Source organism: Benincasa hispida, chromosome 3 (assembly GCF_027475165.1).
Source record: "Benincasa hispida cultivar pf3 chromosome 3, pf3_genome.v1.1, whole genome shotgun sequence".
In the NCBI taxonomy this organism is placed as follows: domain Eukaryota; kingdom Viridiplantae; phylum Streptophyta; class Magnoliopsida; order Cucurbitales; family Cucurbitaceae; genus Benincasa; species Benincasa hispida.
The window spans coordinates 26,976,020-26,996,370 of NC_143480.1; the positions used below are offsets into that span (position 1 = coordinate 26,976,020).

Sequence of the window (20,351 nt, forward strand, 5' to 3'; positions counted from 1 at the left end):
GTTGCCATTTTAAAATGTTGCTAAAAATACAAACAAATCTTGATTAGATTTTGCTAAACCACTTTTAAATCAATCAGTCTTGCAAAACAGTTTCAAGTACCCTAAGTTATAGACTTCTATTTTGCAATAATGCTCCAGTAAGTCAGGATAAATGCCACCGGTGAGGTGATCAATTGTCCCTTCACTGGGATGAGACATTATCAACCATTAGGCAGAACCAACTCTTGGAACTGAACCTAACAGCTACCATTTTTTGGTCCATAATCGTTAACATTTAACTATTCCGTGTAAGTGTAACCCCTCGTTTTCGGTCCAGAGTCCCGCCTTAATGTGCTTATCGTAGGGAAAAGACAGATTAGGACAAGAGACTAAGTTACCTTATCCTTTTATAGGAGATCGAATAAAGAAACGTGTAAAACTGGCATCCTTTAGGGGGACACTCCCAGGGTGCCTCGAGGCGATGCGCAGTAACGTTATTCAACCTAACAAGGGAGATCGAGGGATATGCTATCGCACTTTTCGCTCCCACTTACTATGAACATTCTCTCCATCCACCTTGATATTGACCTACCCAAACACCATTCGTTGAGGGGACATGCCAAAGGTATCGCGAGGTCGAGGATAGATCTCACGGTGTGGACTTAAGGAGAAAAGTGAAAGGTTTAAGTGAAGCATCTCTTGCCCTTTGTACCTCCCACTGAATGTTCTACCTAGGGATTCATTAACCTAGACAATCTGGCTACTGATTTTAGTCTAAGTGATCTTTTTAAAGTTTGTTCATAAACAACGTTTGTCTATGAAATATAAACAAGTTCAAATAGTCACATTTAAAAACTTAAATGGACTATCCTTAACTTGCATGCATGCATCAAATCTATCTAATTCACCTTTTCAGGTAAGTTCCCAAGTAGGGGTGTTACATTTCGTCAACTTAAATACCCCAGCCTAGACAGAGCTCACCTTAGACAAAAGGTCCCTTATAGATAGATTTGCTACACTTTAACCTTTTATTAGTTAATTTAATCCTATTAAACTGATTAAAAGATTAAAGCCTTAGAGTTGTTAATCATATTAGAACTGTGTCTTTCTTATTTCTTTTAGTTCTAATTTCTCTTTTTACTTTTAAAAAGAAAGAACTAAAATCATTGCGTACAACTAGGTGTTTATAACCGTTATAAAATAACCTATGTGTCATGCTTCAAGCAATGTCCGGTCATTACTATATAACTTTTATATAACGCGTAATAACCAAGCAAACATGCTATCATTCACCCTTATACTATAACAATTATAATATAGAGATGATGCATGTCAATGCTTTTTATGCATGCATAAATATAACTCTTATATAAATGATGCATGAGCATGCTCTTACATAATTAAATCAAGCTTCTCTAAATTATAACAATTACAATAAAGAGATGATGCATGATCAATTCATAACCAAAGGTGGGATTTACTATATGTGCATACCATGTGACATATAAGACATACATCGCATGTATTAAACAAATAGATTAATGGACTGGGATGAGTCTCTAAACCAAAAAGAACCGGAATGAAAAACCCTATCTATTACATTTGTCATCGAGCAAACCGGTTCACAGACGAACTGGGTCTTGAACAGCCAGAAAGTCTTAATCGTGTAACAAACTCCAGTAGGTAGACGATCGTTTAGTGCATACTAGACGATAGTAGCAGAAGTTAAACGATCGCGTAGACGATGACGAGGCTGCGAAGCCTGATCATTTATGCGATCGTGTAGTGCAACGACAGGTAAACAATTTACCATAAGTTACTAAGCGGTCGTTTAGTTAGACACTAAGCGATGAAGCTTGCTAACCTAAACGATCGTCTAACGCACGCGCTTTAAACGATACGCGAGCGTCTTATCGTCTATACGATGCTAAAAGATCATTTAGTCAGTTACTAAGCAATAAAGCTTGCTGACCTAAACAATCGTCTAGCACGCCTGCGCGTTAAGCGATCCGCGAGCATCTCATTGTTTATATGATGCGCGCAACCAGGTAAACGATTTACCTTGCGATGCTAAACGATCGTTAAGTCAATTACTAAGCGATGAAGCTTGCTGACCTAAACGATCGTCTAGCGTGCGCACGTTAAATACTCAGCGATCGCGTGCCTGATTGTCTTCCCGATACGTTCAACCATGATCACATGCTCTTTCATTTTCACGATGTAATGGACAACGATCGTGTAGAACCTCTTCTGCACGATGCGATCAACCTTTGATCGTCTCCTTTGTCTAAGAGCCGCAACCTTTTGCCCAGAACTTCGACGAACGACGCAAGACTTCAAACACTTTGAATACAGACTCGATTATGAATATATATGCCCAAAAATGTAGGGGCCTTTACATACAGTCACAAATTTAAAAAGAATTTAAACAGACCGAGGCAATTCATCCCGAAAACATCCATTAATCTAGCACATCCACAGCAGTGTTAACATTTAAAACAACGTAGAAATGCACCCACCATGAATGTAAATGTTATTTCTTTGCAACAAATGAAATCGGAGTATCAGAAACCTGGCTCTGATACATATTGAAGGAACTCAAAACTAGAATTCCACGAGCGGGTTTAGATCGCTCTGATTTTTACAGTGACCGGAATATAAACGATATACATTCTATATTAACAGTTATGTATAATAAAACTCAACAACAACATGCTCAGTATACAATAAAGCATAGAGAAGGGGTTTATTACCAGAGGAAGACGATCTTCAAATATATGAACCCACAACAGCGGAAGAACTCCACCAATCTACCAGCACCCCGGCGAGTCTCTTGTCTGATACTGCACGATCTGAACGTACACGAATGCCACAACGGGGACAACACCACCAATAGGGAGACCTAGGTATCCTCAGCATAAAAAACCCAGATAGTGAACTTTGGTGAGTTTGGTAGAAGACAGAGGAGAAGAAATCGTGTAGATGACAAGCGCACACGAGAAGAACTTCGTTATCGTATAGCAGGGACACTTATCGTATAGTAAAACTACACGATCGTTTAGGAAACTGATGTACGATCGTTTAGGGAACGTGTGAATTAGACGATCATTTAGATGACTGAGAATCTATTGTATAGGCTCTCGGCAATCAGTCTTTCACAATTTCTTTTGGGCGCGAGCTTTCTTTTGCACGAATCAATCCCATAAAAAATTGAAAACGATTTTCAACTTGTATCCCCCCGGTTACCTTAACCCTCACTGCCCACGTTCCCACTTACAAAACATGAAAATTGGTTAATTATTAAATAATTAATCAATTAATTTATTTAATAAATATAATCATATTATATTTATAACCTATAGTTTGATATCATATATCAACTATAGTATCTTTTCTATATTTGATATAAATCATATTTATATCTAATTTCCTTCAAAATAATGTATCTCATACATTTAGCCAATTATATCATATATAATTAGCCATTCCAATTATATCATATATAATTGTACTTCCTTTTGAACATTTTAAATTAGCCCAAACACTGGTTCTCGATTTTATCCAAGCTACCCAGGTGACCTAATAGACCTGTGGCTCGAAGCTCTAACGATATGTGAATAGCTGACTAAACTCTTTAGCCATGAGATTCACCATCCGTTAACTATCAGTGATTCTACTAAAGACCAACAGCTGAACTCTTCTTACCACAAATATATTTCTGTGTCCATTGGATATAACCAATCATGAGTACGATGACCCTTCATAGATGCTCGTAAGTACAGTTGGGTCAATTTACCGTTTTGCCCCTGTAGTTACATCTCACTCCTTAAGTACCACTAATTCCTCTAATGAACAATATAACATAGTCCAACTATGTGTGAACACCTCTCGAGCCAGGAGAAAGTGTGTGGTGCCACATCCTTCAAGCCTCAGAATCAGCTCTTAAGGGAGCCATCTATTTACTTACCCTTGCCTTGGGGAAGAAGTGAATTCCATCTTGTGTAGCTGAGTTCCCAGCTCCCAAATCAGACGTATCCTCAAAATGGTAGGTTTGAATAGGCGGCTTGGCCACTTGCACTCATACAAATCAAATGACCGCCCTCAATGGCAAGAGTTCCCAACTCACTCAGGATTTAGGTCATGTTACCTATGGTTATCCTAGTGAAGTGAAGTCTCTGTCATGAACGGTGTTATATAACGAGACATTAACACTTCGTGGTCAGGTCTTATACAAACTCTTTGTATAGGATGCCCCCGCTCGCATGTCCCCAACACGAATGATCAGGATCAGATCATCTGTGGCAAATCACAACAGTTGTGACCATTCCACAAAGCGGGCCGCGTCCGTAGCATTACCAGGATAAGGTTTTCCTCCTTTATCCATATACTACAAACCATTGTGGTTATCACTCAAGACATGATCCACTTGTATGTCACCATATACATGCTTGAGTCACATACAGATAACCAGAGATTTTATGTTTATTGGTTTGTGGTAAAGCAACTAAAACAAGTAAATGAGCAAAACAACAAGATGTAATGTAAATACATATATTAACAATCACTAGTGTTCGTATGTACTGTTTACAAACTACAGAACACGAGACTTTAAGGCATCAACCCCAACATCTACATACATGTTTAAGCTACAAGATAACCCTAGATGTTAGTTTATTGGTTTGTGGTTAATGCAACTTATTTTGAAATAAAACATCACATATTTTATTACATAAATAAAATGTTTGTACATTACAATTACAAGCTATGGGACCCTACGAAATTTAGGGCATCAACCCCAACAATATGGGATGGGTCAATATGTCATTATCATGGTATGCAAAATTTACTTTCACATTTTTCTCTTTTTCCTTCAAGGAGGGTTGGTACTAAATGTTTTGACGTACGACAAGTACATGACTAATGCCCAGTCATTCCGCATCAGAAGTATTTATTTTCAATACTTTTTGAACTCTTATCTTGTGGAGCTTTTCCTTTGTGATCATCATTTTATGTGGTTCTTTTGAAATTTGAATGATTAGAATGACCACCACAAAAATAATAATTATTTCTTCCTCTGCCACAGTCATGACCTCAACCACAATTGTTATTAAAATTCACAGCATTCACTTCAAGGAATGGTGTTGTTCTGGTTGATTGAGATTCATGATTTTTTATTAATAAATTGTTATTTTATTCGGTCACGAGAAGACATGAAATTAGTTTAGAATATTGTTTAAAACATTTCTCTCGATATTGCTGCTGCAGGAGCATATCCGAGACATGAAATGTAGAAAATGTCTTCTCTAACATATCAGCGTCAGTAATTTTCTCTCCATATAATGTGGAGTTGTAAATAATGTGGAGTTGTAATCATTTACTGATCTAAAATCTTGTACCCTCAAGTATATCCACTCATAACGAGCTTTAGGAAGAATAAATGTTTTTTGATTGTCATACCTCTTTTTCATTTTTTTTCTACAAGATACGGGGATATTTAATTGTAAGATACTTCATTTTCAATCCCTCTTGGAGATGATGACAAAGAAAAATCATATTTTTTACTTTGTATTGACTGGATATTGTATTTTCTTCTTTAATTGTTTCCTCTAAGTTCATAGCATCTAGGTGGATTTCAGCATCGAGCACCCCATGACAAATAATTATTGTTGTTAATATTAAGGGCGAAAAATTCTAATTTTGTGAAATTTGTCATGGCAACACTATCATAAAATATTGTATTTATATTAGAAATTTAGTAGATATTAAATATGTCAAATAATATTAAATTTATTAATTATAATAAATAGAAAAAAAATTCAACATACCTTTATGACGTACCTTTAGCGAGGGAAACGATAGGAGTTCATGTTGATAATGTGTTGTAAAATTGAGGAGCACAACGGGAACATGGATACCAATAAAAAATAATTAAAAAAATAAATATAAAATAATATATAAAATAATAAATAAATAATAAATAATAAATTTCTCAAGATCCTCCACTTTCACCAAAAATCATGGATTTTGTCCAATGTATGTGTGTCTTTTAAAATCCACAAATTGGCACTTATTTATAGGGATTTTGGCAAGTAGGATGTGGCACATTTGGACACCAAGTATAGGTTGTTGTATAATATAGGGCCAACACATGTAGTAATGGAAGGAGGACACTTGGCTTTTGACAATAAGCTTGAGCATCTATATAACACATTATAATATTTATAATAAGAATAAATAAATAGAGATTTTAATCTTTCAATTCTTTTTTCTTTAAGAAAAATATATAAAATTCTAAGTTGTTAGCAGGTTTTGAACTTTTTTTTTTTCAAATCTCTTAATCGGTAACACAATATTCGTAATGTCAATCGAGATATATTTGATGAGTCTTTAAACTAGTTGCCAGATGTATAAAACTATAAGTTTATAATTTTATTAAACACAAAATAAAATTGTATGTTTATGAGTTCCATTAAAATTAAAAAAGAAATGTTAAATATGTTAAGGAAGTTAAATATGTTAAGGATTTATTAAACACATAAATAAAAGTTGGTGTATGTTACGCTTTAAAATGATGTGTTTATTGCGAGCTACACTAGATTGAAGTTGCATACCAATATTGTACGTCTAGTTGCAATAATCATGCACTAATCACAAGTTTTCTCGTCATCAAGCCAAGTATAATAAGATTACGAGTTTCTCAGGATAACCCAAGGTCGAACATGGGGATTTGTACTAAGACTGACAGGTGAATGTGCATATGCGACTGATAACTGGTAGAAATACAAGTTATTGCAGCCTTTTATTTAGAATTATGAGGGCTAAAAGTAGGATATGCGATGATTATACTAAGAATTCATGTGAAAAGTAAGCTTGCGTCAATCAGCATTGAAAATCTCAGCTAACGCAATATTATGCGTTATTCTGTATCAAAATGTATATTTTTGTAGCTATCGCAGGAATCAATCGCATGCGGTGAACCCCAGACCATTGCAAGGGTGATCGCATGTGTTCATCGCATGGATGTTGCGGCTACAAAGTAATAACCATGATAGAAGGGTGATCGCAAGGTTGGTGGAATGTGACGGTACTTTGGCAAAAACGAGCATGAACGCATCCTTGGGAGTACCGAAAAGATGATGTTGATATTTCACCTACCACGCCGTTAGTGGCAAAGGTTCAGAGCAGGACCATCATGCCGTTAGTGGCAGAGATTCAGAGCGGGAGCATTAATGCTGTCGGTGATCGAGCTCTATAAATAGAGCCTTAGAGCCCAAATTCAAAGTATCCGAGCTTCTGCCTTAAGGCAGATCCTTGTGATCACAGATGAAAGCATGAGAAGACATTCTTTGAGAGTTCTTCATTCCTTCACCCATTCCGAGTGACGACCAAAGCTTTGTCGGAGATAGATCTCGAGAGAGACTACTTCACCGCTCATCCATAGCACCACTGGCAGCCTTGACACACATCTGATAGAAGCAAGAGATTGCTTACATCTAACCCTCTACCTTTCTTCTTATCTCTGTATTGTATTACATTTTGACTTAAGACATTAATACATTTTGTAATCAATGCATCTCTTTATTTCCTTCGACTCCATCTTCATTAACTTCTTCTTTATCATCCCTTACTCTCATTGCAACAAACTACGTAAGATTGCAATAGTATCGCATACTTAATCATGCGGCATAGACATATGAAGCATGTAGCAAACCACCGAGAGGTGTGCGTTGCGCGAGTATAGTGAGTAAATCCTCTTTGTTTAGTATGAGGCTGTAGCAACACTTGTCTATGAGCGGTCGCAATGCTTGTCTATGAGCTGATCAGCGGCGACTAACTATCCGAGAGGGTAAGTAGTGGAACTCACTAAGCAAAGTAAGCAGTGTTCCTAGAGATAGGAATAATCTTATGTTCAACCATGCTTTATGTGATCATCTTGTCTTATGAGTGCATCATTCATCATTTGGACATACTTGGGAGAGTAGTCTAAAGACAAAATCTAGGCTTGGAAGAGTTAGATTGGATAGCATAAGCAAGAGTAGAAACTTAGGAATAAGTTCTATATGCTATTTACACATCACATGCGCCCTAGAAATAGGATATGGTGGTATGCGGTCATCTTGTCTTAAGTGCGCATAAGCAAGAATAGAAACTTAGAAATAAGTTCTCTCGAAATTTTCGCATATGCATCGCATGCGTATATTTGTGTATAGCATGATCGCATAACTTGTGCTGGCTGGGATTACCCTTGTGATCAAGCTTAGTGATGCGGTGAATTTATCCCCTCTACTATTTTATCTATTTTTCCATGCATCTTATTACGCGTTAATAGTTGTTGTGTCTCTACCAACTCTCATAATCATACTTCCATTGCTTAATCTATTTAGTTAGGAGTAGGAGTAGCGTATAGTCCTTTAACTTCATTATTCTTTTATTCATCGCCACAAACACATTACTTCGTAGAATTTAGTTATAAGTCCCTGAGTTCGACCTCGGATCACCCTGAGAAACTTGCGTTCTCGTTATACTTGACGAGAAAGAAAGAAAACTTGTAGCAGGAACACATGGTCATCGCATTTATTCTTAAACGCATCTTGCATATTTCTTAGTCCAACGCATGACCATCGACGCATGGAGATCAACGCATATCATAAGATGCACGCATATTTACTCTTCATTTTCCACACATCAAGTTTTTGTACGAAGCAAGTATTGTCAGAATAATGTTAAGTTCATGCAATTAACTAATTTATGTGATCTAAACATCTAAACTAATAGAGACAACCTTGAGATAGATTTTGAGAGTACTTAGGAGAGACAACAGTCTTAACGTGAAAGAAATATATGGAGAACACAAGGTTTGGGGAAGATCAACACTGCATCACTAAGCTTATGGTGAGAGTTTTTTCTAGCTCGCACTTCCAGTTATCACACACCTCTCGGTGGCCAACCACACTTATTATATTTATATGATGCATAAATGAGATTGCTATGAGCGCTAGGTTGTTTCTATCTCTAGAAATACTTCTTGCTTTACTTAATGAGATCCACATCTACTTTCCTTCTCAAGTAGTTAGTCATAGCTACTTGACTCAATGAGTTCTCATTGGCAAGCATTTTAATACTCATACATTAAGTAAATAGGACAACTTTCACCAATTCTACTTAGATCATGGTATTAATCTTGCCCCTTACCCCGTTAAAATTAGGTACTTATAAAATGAAGATAGAAAAGATGATGAAAGTGGACATGATGATATTAAAATAGAAATACAGTTATTGAATACACAAATGAGCAATCTCTTAAGCAAAATGCAATACAACAACTAAAGAGATAAAGAGATAAGTTGAAGGGTTGTTGTTAGCAATCTCTTGCTTTCCACAGATTAATGTCGAGGTTGCTGGTGATATGATGGTTGGGTAAATGGAGAAGGCCCTCTCAGACTCTTGCTTTGGCGAGGCTACGATGAATAATTGGGGTGAAATATGGAGATGAAATTTTTTCTCATGAAAATCTCAATCTCTGGGTCTAAAAGTCTCTCTCTCTTCTTCATGGCGTCAAGGCTCTATTTATAGAATTGTGCGCTGACTATTAGTGGGATTCCCCCTCTGATAAGTCATTATCGTCTGATGCGGTATGTATGAATGTCAACACTGCTATCATGGTCAATATTCTAAATACTTGCCAAAAGTTCCATTGGTACCAGCTCAGATATCCCGAGACATTCAACCAATTGTTTGTCCGTCGTGTAGGGGTTCTGCACATGTGATAAAGTCCTGTGATCAATTTGAAAATAGATACTTTGGCGCAACATAACTCATGATATGCTTTTGGTGGGTGTTTTTTAGATACTTTAGTGCAAGTTTAATATATAGCATGAATTCTTAATAAAATTGATGCATATTCTTCTTATCTATCATCATTATTCTAAGTAAAAGACTATAATAACTTGTATTTCTATAGGTTATCATTGTACTTACTCCTGACCAAGCATATAAACTCATGTTTAATATCTATTCTATATTTTGATGTGGGAGTGTGATGGATGTCAAAAAGTGCATATTTTTACCATCTATTTTGGTACTTTTTTCCAAAAAAAAATACACTTCATGTAATATTTTGACCCCAGGATGTCCTAAATTAGATAAAATAAGCAAGTGTAAGTCCTTTAACTGTCTAAAGTGTGCTTTTGTTGTTTTGTGCTGATTTTATGGGTTTTTTTTTTTTTTTTTATTGAAATTTGTAATTATTTTGCAGAAATTTGTCTTGATGCGCCCACGTTGCTCAAGATGGTCACACCCACATAAAGAATCCTAAATTTTCAAATTCGCGACCAATCATTCTAGTTGCTATTTTATCAGTCTACGATTGTTCTTCAATGTTGAAAATATCTTGTAAACGCTTAGAACACCATTTTCGCTCCATATCTCAACCGCCTTGGCCTATAAAAAAAAGGATGGAAGGCTCTTAGATCATAATCAACCACTCACTTGAAGAAACTCTACAAAATTATTCTCCAATCTCTTCAAGAACGAAAGTTCCTCTATAGAGATGGCTTCTTTAGGTCAACTCTACTCGTGAGAACGTGTTGCAGGATGGGAGTCACCTTGGGTAAGGATCAAATCCATCCTAAAGAACACCTTAGATCCTTTTTCTTCATTTAAAAGGTCTTATTTATTGTTTTTTTTTTTTCATATTTTCTATCCTAGTTCTTTGTTGTCTTTCTTTTATTTTTCTTATCATTTCTTGATTTTCACCCATGACATCGGATTTAATGAATTATATTCCTTCTTATCTAGGGTCACGTATATAACGGATTCAATAATGTAGATACCTTAAAAACTTATGGCTTGAGTTTATATCGACACATCATGTTGTCGTGATCTTTACATTTTCTTTGTTGAGTTTATTGGTATCGTGTTATATTAAACCGATCACTTAATTTAACATGATAGAGTCTTAATGCTGAAAGATAAAAACTGATTTCACAAAGGATTATGAGACTAAAAACCTAGAAATAAGATTGTCATATAGCCTTAGAAATAAAGTACACCATAAGATAAAGAAGCACACCAATATTAGTTTCTCACTATCTTTGTTGTCATTGTTTGATATTAAGTTATTTTATTTGTTACTTATCATGTTAAAATATCGTCTTGATATTTGTATTCTATGTGAGATTTATTTTGTTTTTTCAATCGTTAAAAAGTTAGTTTCTTATAATATTAGACAATAAATTGAATATTTATAAATAATGGATATTAAATTGAAAATACTAATAATATATATTAAATACAATAAACATTAATAAATCGAAAAATTGGGAGTTTAAATTTTCATATTGAGTATGTACATATGCCTGAATTAAAAAATTTGAGAAAGACCAACATAAGCTCGTACAATTAACCTCGAGGTTGATCCCGCTCCCACATATTATTTTTAAAAAATCCAAGAAAATGAATTTATGGATGTGCACCCTTTTTTCTTAAAAATATAGGTAAATTTATTTTATCTCATTTTAATTTTTACCTTTTGACTCGACATCATTTGAATTTTGATTTTTTTAAAAATTAAATTTATAAATAGTATTTTTATTTTTAAATTTATTTATTTTATAATCATTATTAATATTACCAAAAATCAAGTCAAATTTTAAAAATTAAAAAAAAAAAGTTTATTATTATTATTTTGAAATTGGATTAAAAGTTCAACTATTTTATTTGTGAAAGATTAAGAAATGGCATGAAAATAGAACCAAAACTGATACCAAACGGAGCTTAACGATTCTGTTCCTTCTTGGTCTGAGTTAGGGCCGGGGGAAGGTGGAGGAAGCCGCAGTCCGGCATCGAACTCTTGCAATCAGGGGGAGGAAGATTCTGTTGCAGAAAATTGTTTTCCTAAAAAGTCAAATTCTATGCCGATTGGGATGATTTTTGGAGGTAATAACCCACCTTGGGGAGAAAGGCAACTCTGGAGATTAAAGACAGAAGGTGACTTTCAGTCGATTTGATTAACGATTGACATGGGTTTTTGGTTCAACCCACCATTCTTGAGAACCTCATAAAAAAGTCTCTCCACTCAAGAAATAATGCTCACTTTTCGGACTATTTTTTCATACCACTCCCGTCAGACTCGATCTCTACTTCAGAGGTTTTTCCCTTAAAACCCCTTTAGAACCGATTCTTGGTTTTCTGTTGTGTTTTACTACTGTTTATATGGCTGCCTATTATCTATATACCAATCCAAAATGCTGCTTGTGCAAACAATTAATTGTCCTGCTGAGTTGGTTTCTCTTATGTATCAATGCAATTCATTCTCTTGGTTTATCAAGAAGTTACTTTAAATTATTTAGTGGAGGCCTAGGGCTTAGCTTCCGGACTTCAACATTAAATGTGATTATTTTGAATTGGGGTCGTATGGATTTAAGTAATCATGAACCCCATTTCTGCTAATGTAAAACCATGGCATAACTTTCATTACAGTTGTGTGCTATATAGATAGCCATTGCTTACTAAGAAAACTTTGCTGTTAACTTGGTTAATTTTGATGTAGGTTACATCCATTGATTAGTGTTCGGTCCTGCAAATATTCCTCATCATCAAAATACAGTAAGGAAAGACCGGAAATCCATCATCTTCTTTCTGTAGATGCACATACTTCTCCTTCATGGGCTACTTATATCATTGTATGACCTGATCCTCATCTTTTATATTCAAGTTTCTCCTTGTTGGGTAAATACAATTTTGTATTGACATTCGATATGTTACTTTACTCTACTATTATATACTAATCATAATGTTACTTTACTTTTATGTTACTTCACATTACTATTATATACTAATCATAATGCCTTTTACAATTTCTCTACTTTACTGTTATTATTATTATTATTATTTTTGTGCAGCCAGCTGCGGTGATGGGTTTTGTTGGGTTAGCAGCCTTTGTTCATTATAATGATGAGAGAAGAGCTGTCTTAAAAGGTTATCATCTCTCTGCTCTTCTATTTAATTTTGGCTACCATTGTTGATTAGTTGCGCTGCTTGATTTCAGTGATTTGTTGTATTTCTTAAGATTTAAGAAAGAAAATATGGCACTAACAGTATTGTTAGGACTTGGGATGACCTCAAGAAACAGTAGATAGCTTCAGTTCATCCGGTAGTTGTGGATTTCCTTGACTCCTCTATGCTCAGGGTAGAGATATGAGGAAGTAGAAGATGGAAAAAGCTTGAATGGCCTGAATAATAACCACTTTATTTTTGGATTATGAAAATGTTTAGATTTGTGCGTATGAGAAGGCATTATATATGCATATCCTACTTGCATAATATGATAATCTCTAAACTATAGGAGGAAGTTATGGGCTGTTACAACTCATGATATAGATCGCAGTGGTTAACTTGTTGAGACTATGATGCATGGAAGTGGTTAATTTGTTGAAAGTAGCGTTTTAATACTGTATGATCAAGTTTATGCTCTGAAGATTTTGGCATGCACATGACTTTTAATAAGCCTGAGGCAGCAGGTAGTATAATTTTTGGATTGATTTTAGGTGCCATATTTTAATGCTTCAGATTTCAAGACAACTAAAGTGTCTTCTTCGATTCAGGACAGGGAAACACATCTGTAAACGTAGTTAAAGGACCAGTTATTGGGGGCCCTTTTTCTCTTATTGATACAGAGAAACGAATTGTAACTGAGAAAGATCTTCGTGGGAATTGGACTCTCCTCTACTTTGGCTACACGTCGTCTCCTGATGTTGTGCCAGAGCAACTCCAGATTATATCCAAGGCTATAGACATATTAGGTATTTGACTACAAAAAATGCAACATTTGCACTATACATCTCTTGGTGTTGGCATTTACTTTCACTCCTGTTATATTTATTTGTTTATTGTTCTGTGAACAAGAGTCTAGACATAACCTCAAGGTTCTACCTGTATTTGCGACAATTGATCCACAGCGGGATAACCCGTCACATCTTCGTGCTTACCTTAAAGGTCAGTCTTTTCCTCTTTACATATTGTCAAGATAAATATATTTTGGTGGACGTTTCTCTTATTTTTCCCATCATCTATGGACTGCAGAGTTTGATCCAAGAATTATAGGATTGACTGGGCCAGTTGCAGCAGTAAGGCAAATGGCACAGGAATACCGTGTTTACTTTAAGAAGATTGAAGAGGAAGGCAATGATTATCTTATCGATTCTTCACACAAAATGTAAGCCATCCAACACTGTTGAATCTACTTTTCATATCACAACTTCAATAATAATGTATGTATGATGGGGAAAAACGATCAGGTATTTGTTGAGTCCAAACCTGGAGGTTCTGAGATGCTTTGGAATCGAGTATAATGCTGAAGACCTACCACAAGCCATACTGAATGCACTTCAGAAAACTCCTTAATAACGACCTACAGGTCTTCAAGTTCTCTCCTATGCGTTCCTATTTGTTCCAAGTTTCTTTCTAGTCATCGAGTGAAAGTATTTGAGATGTTGGGCTTAACTTTAGTACCTGAATTTCAAACCTTTAGAAGTCCATTAGTACTTAGTAATATAATAGTGTAAACAGAAAAGACAATTTTTTGTTCAATTGTTTCAACTTTATAACTTGGGTTGAGATGAATCATATAGCATCACTACAATCCGCTGAACTCCCCAGCTTGCTTGCTTCAGTTATCTGATAAAGTTTTATTCGGCTGGGATGAGATGCAAAAGCTACATAACATTTCAGAGAAAGATGCAAACAAAGCTTCATCTTCTGTGTCCCCTTTTCTTCATTACATAAATGTGCACCCCATTATCACGAAGATAAGGGGGAATGACACACAGCAAGGGCATGTTGTCCAAAATAACTTCTATTTTGAAATAGGTTTGATTATGATTTTATGATTTAGAGATGGTGATTGACTGCAGTCTTGAACCTCATCTTTCTGTTCTTTCTCTACAATATAAAAGAGAAGGCCAATCTCTACCCTCTTAAGCACGTATCTCAATTTTCTATAGTTATGGAGTTAGTTACAATAGTCCTAGATTATTATAATTGGATTATAATAGTTTGTATTTGGAGTGTAGATTATTTTAATTTGAGTTATAATAGTATGTGTTTGAGGTGGAAATTATTTTAGTTGGAAAAGGAAATAGTAAATACTGTAACAAAGAATAAAAAAATTGATGAATGTAAAATAGTAAAAACTGTATAATAAATGAAGGTTTTAAAATATTGTCGACCCTAGCTAATTAGGGAATACAACAAAGCATTTAGTGGAGCAAAATGTGGTTATTATAGACTTAGGATAGTCCTTGCCTCAAACATACCCTTAGGGGACATTTGGGGCAAGGAGTTGGTTATTACAGATTATTTTAGTTTGAGTTATAATAATATGTGTTTGAGGTATAAACTATTTTAGTTTGAGAAGAAAATAGTAAACATTGTAACAAAGAATAAAATAAAATGTTGAATGTAAAATAGTAAAAACCTAGGAAGCACAGATACTTCTATTTGTGTAGAGAATCGATATATCAAATACGGATATGTCTAGATATGTGGTAGATACATGTCTGATACGTGATTTAAAGTATCTGAATATTTTTATTTTTATTTTTAATGTTCAGATACGTGTATCTGCTTCTAGATACATGAAGGGGATACGTGACTATTTTTTTTTTTTTTTTTTTTTATTTAAATTTAAGCCCAACCACTTGAAAAGGCCAACCCACAATCCATTTTATTTTAGTGCATATTTAGGAGTGATTTTAAAATCATAAAAAATCATTTTTTTCATTTTTAAAATAATTCGAAAAATATACTTTTAATCACTTAAAATTAATTTAGATTTCAAATTTACATTTTTAAATGCAAATTTCATATAATCAAAATTAGTTTTGAAGGATTAGACATGTTTCTGGTGATTTTAAAAATGACAAAAGTGATTTCAACCATTTTAAAATCACTTCCAAACATAAAAGTTCACTTAAATTGAGCAATCCAAAACAAAATAAATTAAAAATGATAAAAACATAAAAAATTAAAAAAAAACCCTCGAAACGTAATTAAATCTTCATTCTTCCCTTTTTTCTCACTATTTAAATCATGATTCACACCTCCTTCATCTTCAACTTCATTCTTCAATCTTCATTTTCTACTTCTTTTCTTCAGTCTACTCTAGTCGCTCAACAATGACTCGACGTTACTGGATTTTTTTTTTTCAAGTTTTCACTCTCTTTTTGAATCTATTTTAATCTAACTTAAAATAAGTACTATAATAATTAATTAATTAATTATATATATATATATATAACGTATCTTCAACATATCTGTATCTTAGTTTTTTAGAAATTAACGTATCGTCGAATCGTATCGTATCCGTATCATATATCTGTATCTGTGTTTGTGCTTCTTAGGTAAAAACTATAGTAAATAGTAAATATGGTTGAAAATGAGAGTTTTAAAATAGTGTTGATTGTAGTTAATTGAGGACTATAAAATAATATCTACTGTAGCAAGAGGTGATTTTTATAGTCTTAGTATAGTATGTGTCCTAAACACCTCCTTAGTGGTTATTATAGTTTATGAATTATAATAGTCTGAGTTATACTAGTCTATATTTGAGGTGTAAACTATTTTAGTTTAAGTAGGAAATAGAAATATTGTAACAAAGCGGGAGAGAGAGGATGGATAGAAAACAGCGAACATGGCAACAAAGAGAGGTTTTAAATAGTATTATTGCAGTTAATTGTAGGATTATAAATAGTTGGAAATACCACTATTATATTTGGAGTTCCAAACATGAAGTGAGCTATAATAACCTACCCCACCAACTTTAAGTTGAGAGCTTAAACAACCCCTAAAGGTATTTCGTTTTGGCTTAGTTTAATTTTGATCGATTGGATGAGATTGACTTTCAAGTAGTCTGGTGTTAGATTTTTATTTGTTAATAAGTTGTTTTTTCAGCAATAAAGATAACCGGAGAAATTATTGGAGGGGCTAGAATGTTGTGTAAACCTCAACAGGTATCGATATCATTATTCATTCTTATTAATCTTTTTTATTAGTTAGTAGCCCTTAAAAGACTATTTTAGTCCACTCTAAAAAAAGTAGTTATTTTGATCTCTAATGTTTGAAAGTTTAAGGATTAATATAGGTATTTTGAAAGTTTATAGACCAAAACAAAACAACATAAAAGTTAGTTGAGGAATTAAGATGAGATTTAAACTTATATTTATGTGAGTTTTCCTTTCATAATTTCAAGGTTAAATTAGAAGTGTAGTCCATGAACTTCAAATTGTCTAATAGGTTATTCAACTTTCAATTTTGTGTTTTTGGTTATGGACCTATTTCACATTTTTTAAAATTTACAAAAGTATTAGACAAGATTGAATGCTTTGAGTTCCAATGGATAAAATTTAATTTTGTATGTATTTGATCAATTAAAATTTAAAATTTTTTAATGTGTCCAAATATTTTTGACACAACATTGAAAGTTGAGTTACCCATTAGACACTTTTAAAATTGGGTGATCTTTTAATACAAAATTAAAAGTTTAAAAATTTATTGGATCCTTTTTAATATGTAAAAACCAAATAGACAAATTAAAAGATTATGAGATGCCTTACATAATAGCAATAGTTGAATGTATTTTAAGTTGCAATAATCTTGGTATAATTTACTGAATGTATCGCACCATGCTGAACAAAATGTGTTGAAGTTAATTTTCTTTACCTAATCAGAATTGGCTTACCACTACCAGTGGCCAATTACCACCGCTCCATCCAACATATTTATTTACCTCATTACTGTTATGCCACACTGACAACTATCAAACATCTGCCGTTCTGCATCAAGTTTTCTCCATTCTCAACCGAGCCCCTACTTCTTTTTAGGTGTAATTATACTCTCCAATTTTTAAACTTAAAAATTAAGTATTTAAATTTATATAATGGTAGAAATTGTAACACTTGTTTGAATGAGTCATTATAATAAGTTTATAGGTTTTTTTTTTTTTATACAACCATTGGAGATAGAAAAATTCGAATTATAAATCTCGTGATTACTAACATAGATGTTAATTGAATTATACTCGTTTAAGTTAATCTTAGCTAGTTTATAAGATTTTACTTCAATAAAATAAAAGCATGATTTGTCACTGGGAAGATGAAGCACTTCCGAACGGACACCCCTCCACGACCCTCTTGTCGACATCCACTTTAATTATCAAAATTAAATGCTATTTTTTCCATTATTACTCCTTTTCCGTATTCTAATTGCAACCCTATTGTTGATGATTTTGACAAGATCGGATAAAAAGGTTATAGGTATACCTTAGTACCAATTTGTTTAGCAATTTCGATGCAATTTCGATGCAGTTCCGAGAATTTCGATGCAAAATTTCAATTTGTTTAGCAATTAGGCTCAGTTTTTTATGGTTTATAAATTTGTCATGAATATACGAATGGTATAATTTTACATATCAATGTTTAATTTAATTAAAATTAAATTGATAAGTTTTATTTATTACAATCAAAAGTTTTCATTTTCAAAATTAGAAAAATAATCTATTTTTAATTTTATTCAAACATTTTCCTACCAATTTTTCACATTATTTTTAATGTAAGTTCTATTTTTTTTTTACCATCTAAAGCTTTCATTTCTAAGAAACCAAAATTGATAAAAATAACATATATTTATTTTTATTTTCATTCAGATCTCTTTCCATCAAATTTTCACATTATTTCACCTTAAAATTGAATTGATGGGAGTTTTACTTTTTTTTTTTTTTTTTATCATCCAATCATTTCCAAAAAAAACTTAAAAAAAATAAAACAAAATTTGATATTATTTTGTAATTATTTTTCATTTCTTTTTTAAATCTCTGCTTTTTAAATTGACATTTACATGGATCTCTAAATATTGTTTTATTTTATAGAAAGGATGATTAAAAATAGTTAAACATGGTGTAATTAAGTCACAATCAAAGTTTCATTAATTAATTATAGTATTTTTTTTTTCAATTTCTATCCATTCTATAAAGTTTTCGAAATTTTCATATTTTCATATCTCGATATTTTCTTTGAATATCGATATTTCCAACCTTGCAAATAAGACCACTCGAAAAAAAACACACCCATTTCATTTAATTCCCCAAAATCCAGCTAAATCCTGCTTAATCATCGATTAAGCCCTCTTTTGCTTACCTTATTCTACGACAATTTTATTACATCCATCATGTTCATACCACCTACTTCAATTTCAAACTGGGCCCACCCGACCGGATCAAATCACGGCGGCTTCCACTCCCATGGAGGCAGTTATCCCGGATGGCAGTCAGCTCATACGGCGACGCATCCAGGGCCAACCACTGCTCCACCGTGAACTGGACTTGTTCACACGGCCTGTGGACCCCCGTTGTGGTTACCTCCACATAGTTGCAGTACCACCCATGGTGCGGACCCGATCCATCTGAAGTCAGATTCAATCCACACACCGGTCCGGTCAGGCATGGCCCTCTTCCACTGAAAACGTCCAGATTGCCCCTCTCGAAGTAGTTGTAGTCGGGTCCCATCAACCCGCCCCATTTCTCCAGATCCTTAATCAGGACCAAGTCCCCCTGCCCCGAGTACAGCGTCGCGCTAATCACCGAATCCGTCCCTGCTTTCAGGGTCGACCCTGTTCTGATATACACCGTGTACACACAACCTGGATCCTGCATCAACCAAATCCAAAATCTTTATCAGTCATTTTATTAGATTTCCAGATACGAAGACACAGGAAAAAACAGAGTTAGTAGAATTACATCGGAGAAAGCAGTGGCAGAGAAGGAAAGGAGAATGGAGAGGAAGAGGGCAGATTTGGAAGGCATGGTTGTGTTGGGGAATGTGGAGCTATTTTCTTCGTATTGATATTTATATACAAATTTTAATTGCCAAAACCACGCCGCCTCAGGGGAGATTCATCGGACGGCCATTTGGTGTCCCACCATTCATGATCAAATAATGTAATGTTTATTCAATCATCTATCACCACGATCCCTCGCTCGGCTTTACTAATTCCAGGAAATAAATAAATGATGATAATAATATTACAGACTCACAGTACATGGATGATGGATCCAAGGTATTAAATGCTGAAGTCTAAGAACACGTTCAGTCTCAGTTTCATAGAAATTTCTGAAAATATCATGTTTGGTGAATATTTTTAAAAGGTTAAATTATAGGTTAATTTTGTGTATTAGGTCATTGCACTATTTTATAGTTCATAAACCTATTTTGTAGGACTGTTAGTTGCGGGTTGATATGCTTAATCGGTCTCTAGAATCGTTTCTGGAGGTCCAATGAAAAATATGTAGCATCAGGCTTCTATCTGCAGAGATTCACAGT

The 20,351-nt window shown here is 34.0% G+C and overlaps 2 protein-coding genes across 2 annotated transcripts; one reads left to right on the forward strand and one right to left on the reverse strand.

Annotated features, from left to right (window-relative positions):
- Positions 1–11,686: 11,686 nt before the first annotated feature.
- On the forward strand, positions 11,687–14,737 carry HCC2 (Thioredoxin superfamily protein). The gene is made up of 7 exons (XM_039025350.2): positions 11,687–12,127; positions 12,530–12,662; positions 12,882–12,957; positions 13,584–13,781; positions 13,885–13,974; positions 14,062–14,194; positions 14,277–14,737. The coding sequence occupies exons 1-7, from the start codon at positions 12,066–12,068 to the stop codon at positions 14,380–14,382; spliced, it is 798 nt and encodes a 265-aa protein (XP_038881278.1). The 5' UTR covers positions 11,687–12,065; the 3' UTR covers positions 14,383–14,737.
- A 4,349-nt stretch (positions 14,738–19,086) lies between these two features.
- On the reverse strand, positions 19,087–20,057 carry LOC120074203 (PLAT domain-containing protein 3). Its single transcript, XM_039027254.2, has 2 exons — positions 19,769–20,057; positions 19,087–19,678 (listed from the first exon to the last, which is right to left on the reverse strand). The coding sequence occupies exons 1-2, from the start codon at positions 19,832–19,834 to the stop codon at positions 19,214–19,216; spliced, it is 531 nt and encodes a 176-aa protein (XP_038883182.1). The 5' UTR covers positions 19,835–20,057; the 3' UTR covers positions 19,087–19,213.
- Between the last annotated feature and the right edge of the window lie 294 nt (positions 20,058–20,351).

What these genes read in the sequence shown, in the direction of transcription:
- HCC2 (XM_039025350.2), top strand. Translation starts at nt 12,066, where the DNA reads ATGCTCACTTTTCGGACTATTTTTTCATACCACTCCCGTCAGACTCGA. An exon ending in ACTCGATCTCTACTTCAGAG is followed by an intron (nt 12,128 to 12,529) that starts GTTTTTCCCTTA and finishes ATTTTGATGTAG; the next exon opens with GTTACATCCATTGATTAGTG. An exon ending in CAAGGCTATAGACATATTAG is followed by an intron (nt 13,782 to 13,884) that starts GTATTTGACTAC and finishes TCTGTGAACAAG; the next exon opens with AGTCTAGACATAACCTCAAG.
- LOC120074203 (XM_039027254.2), bottom strand. Translation starts at nt 19,834, where the DNA reads ATGCCTTCCAAATCTGCCCTCTTCCTCTCCATTCTCCTTTCCTTCTCT. An exon ending in CTGCCACTGCTTTCTCCGAT is followed by an intron (nt 19,679 to 19,768) that starts GTAATTCTACTA and finishes TGGTTGATGCAG; the next exon opens with GATCCAGGTTGTGTGTACAC.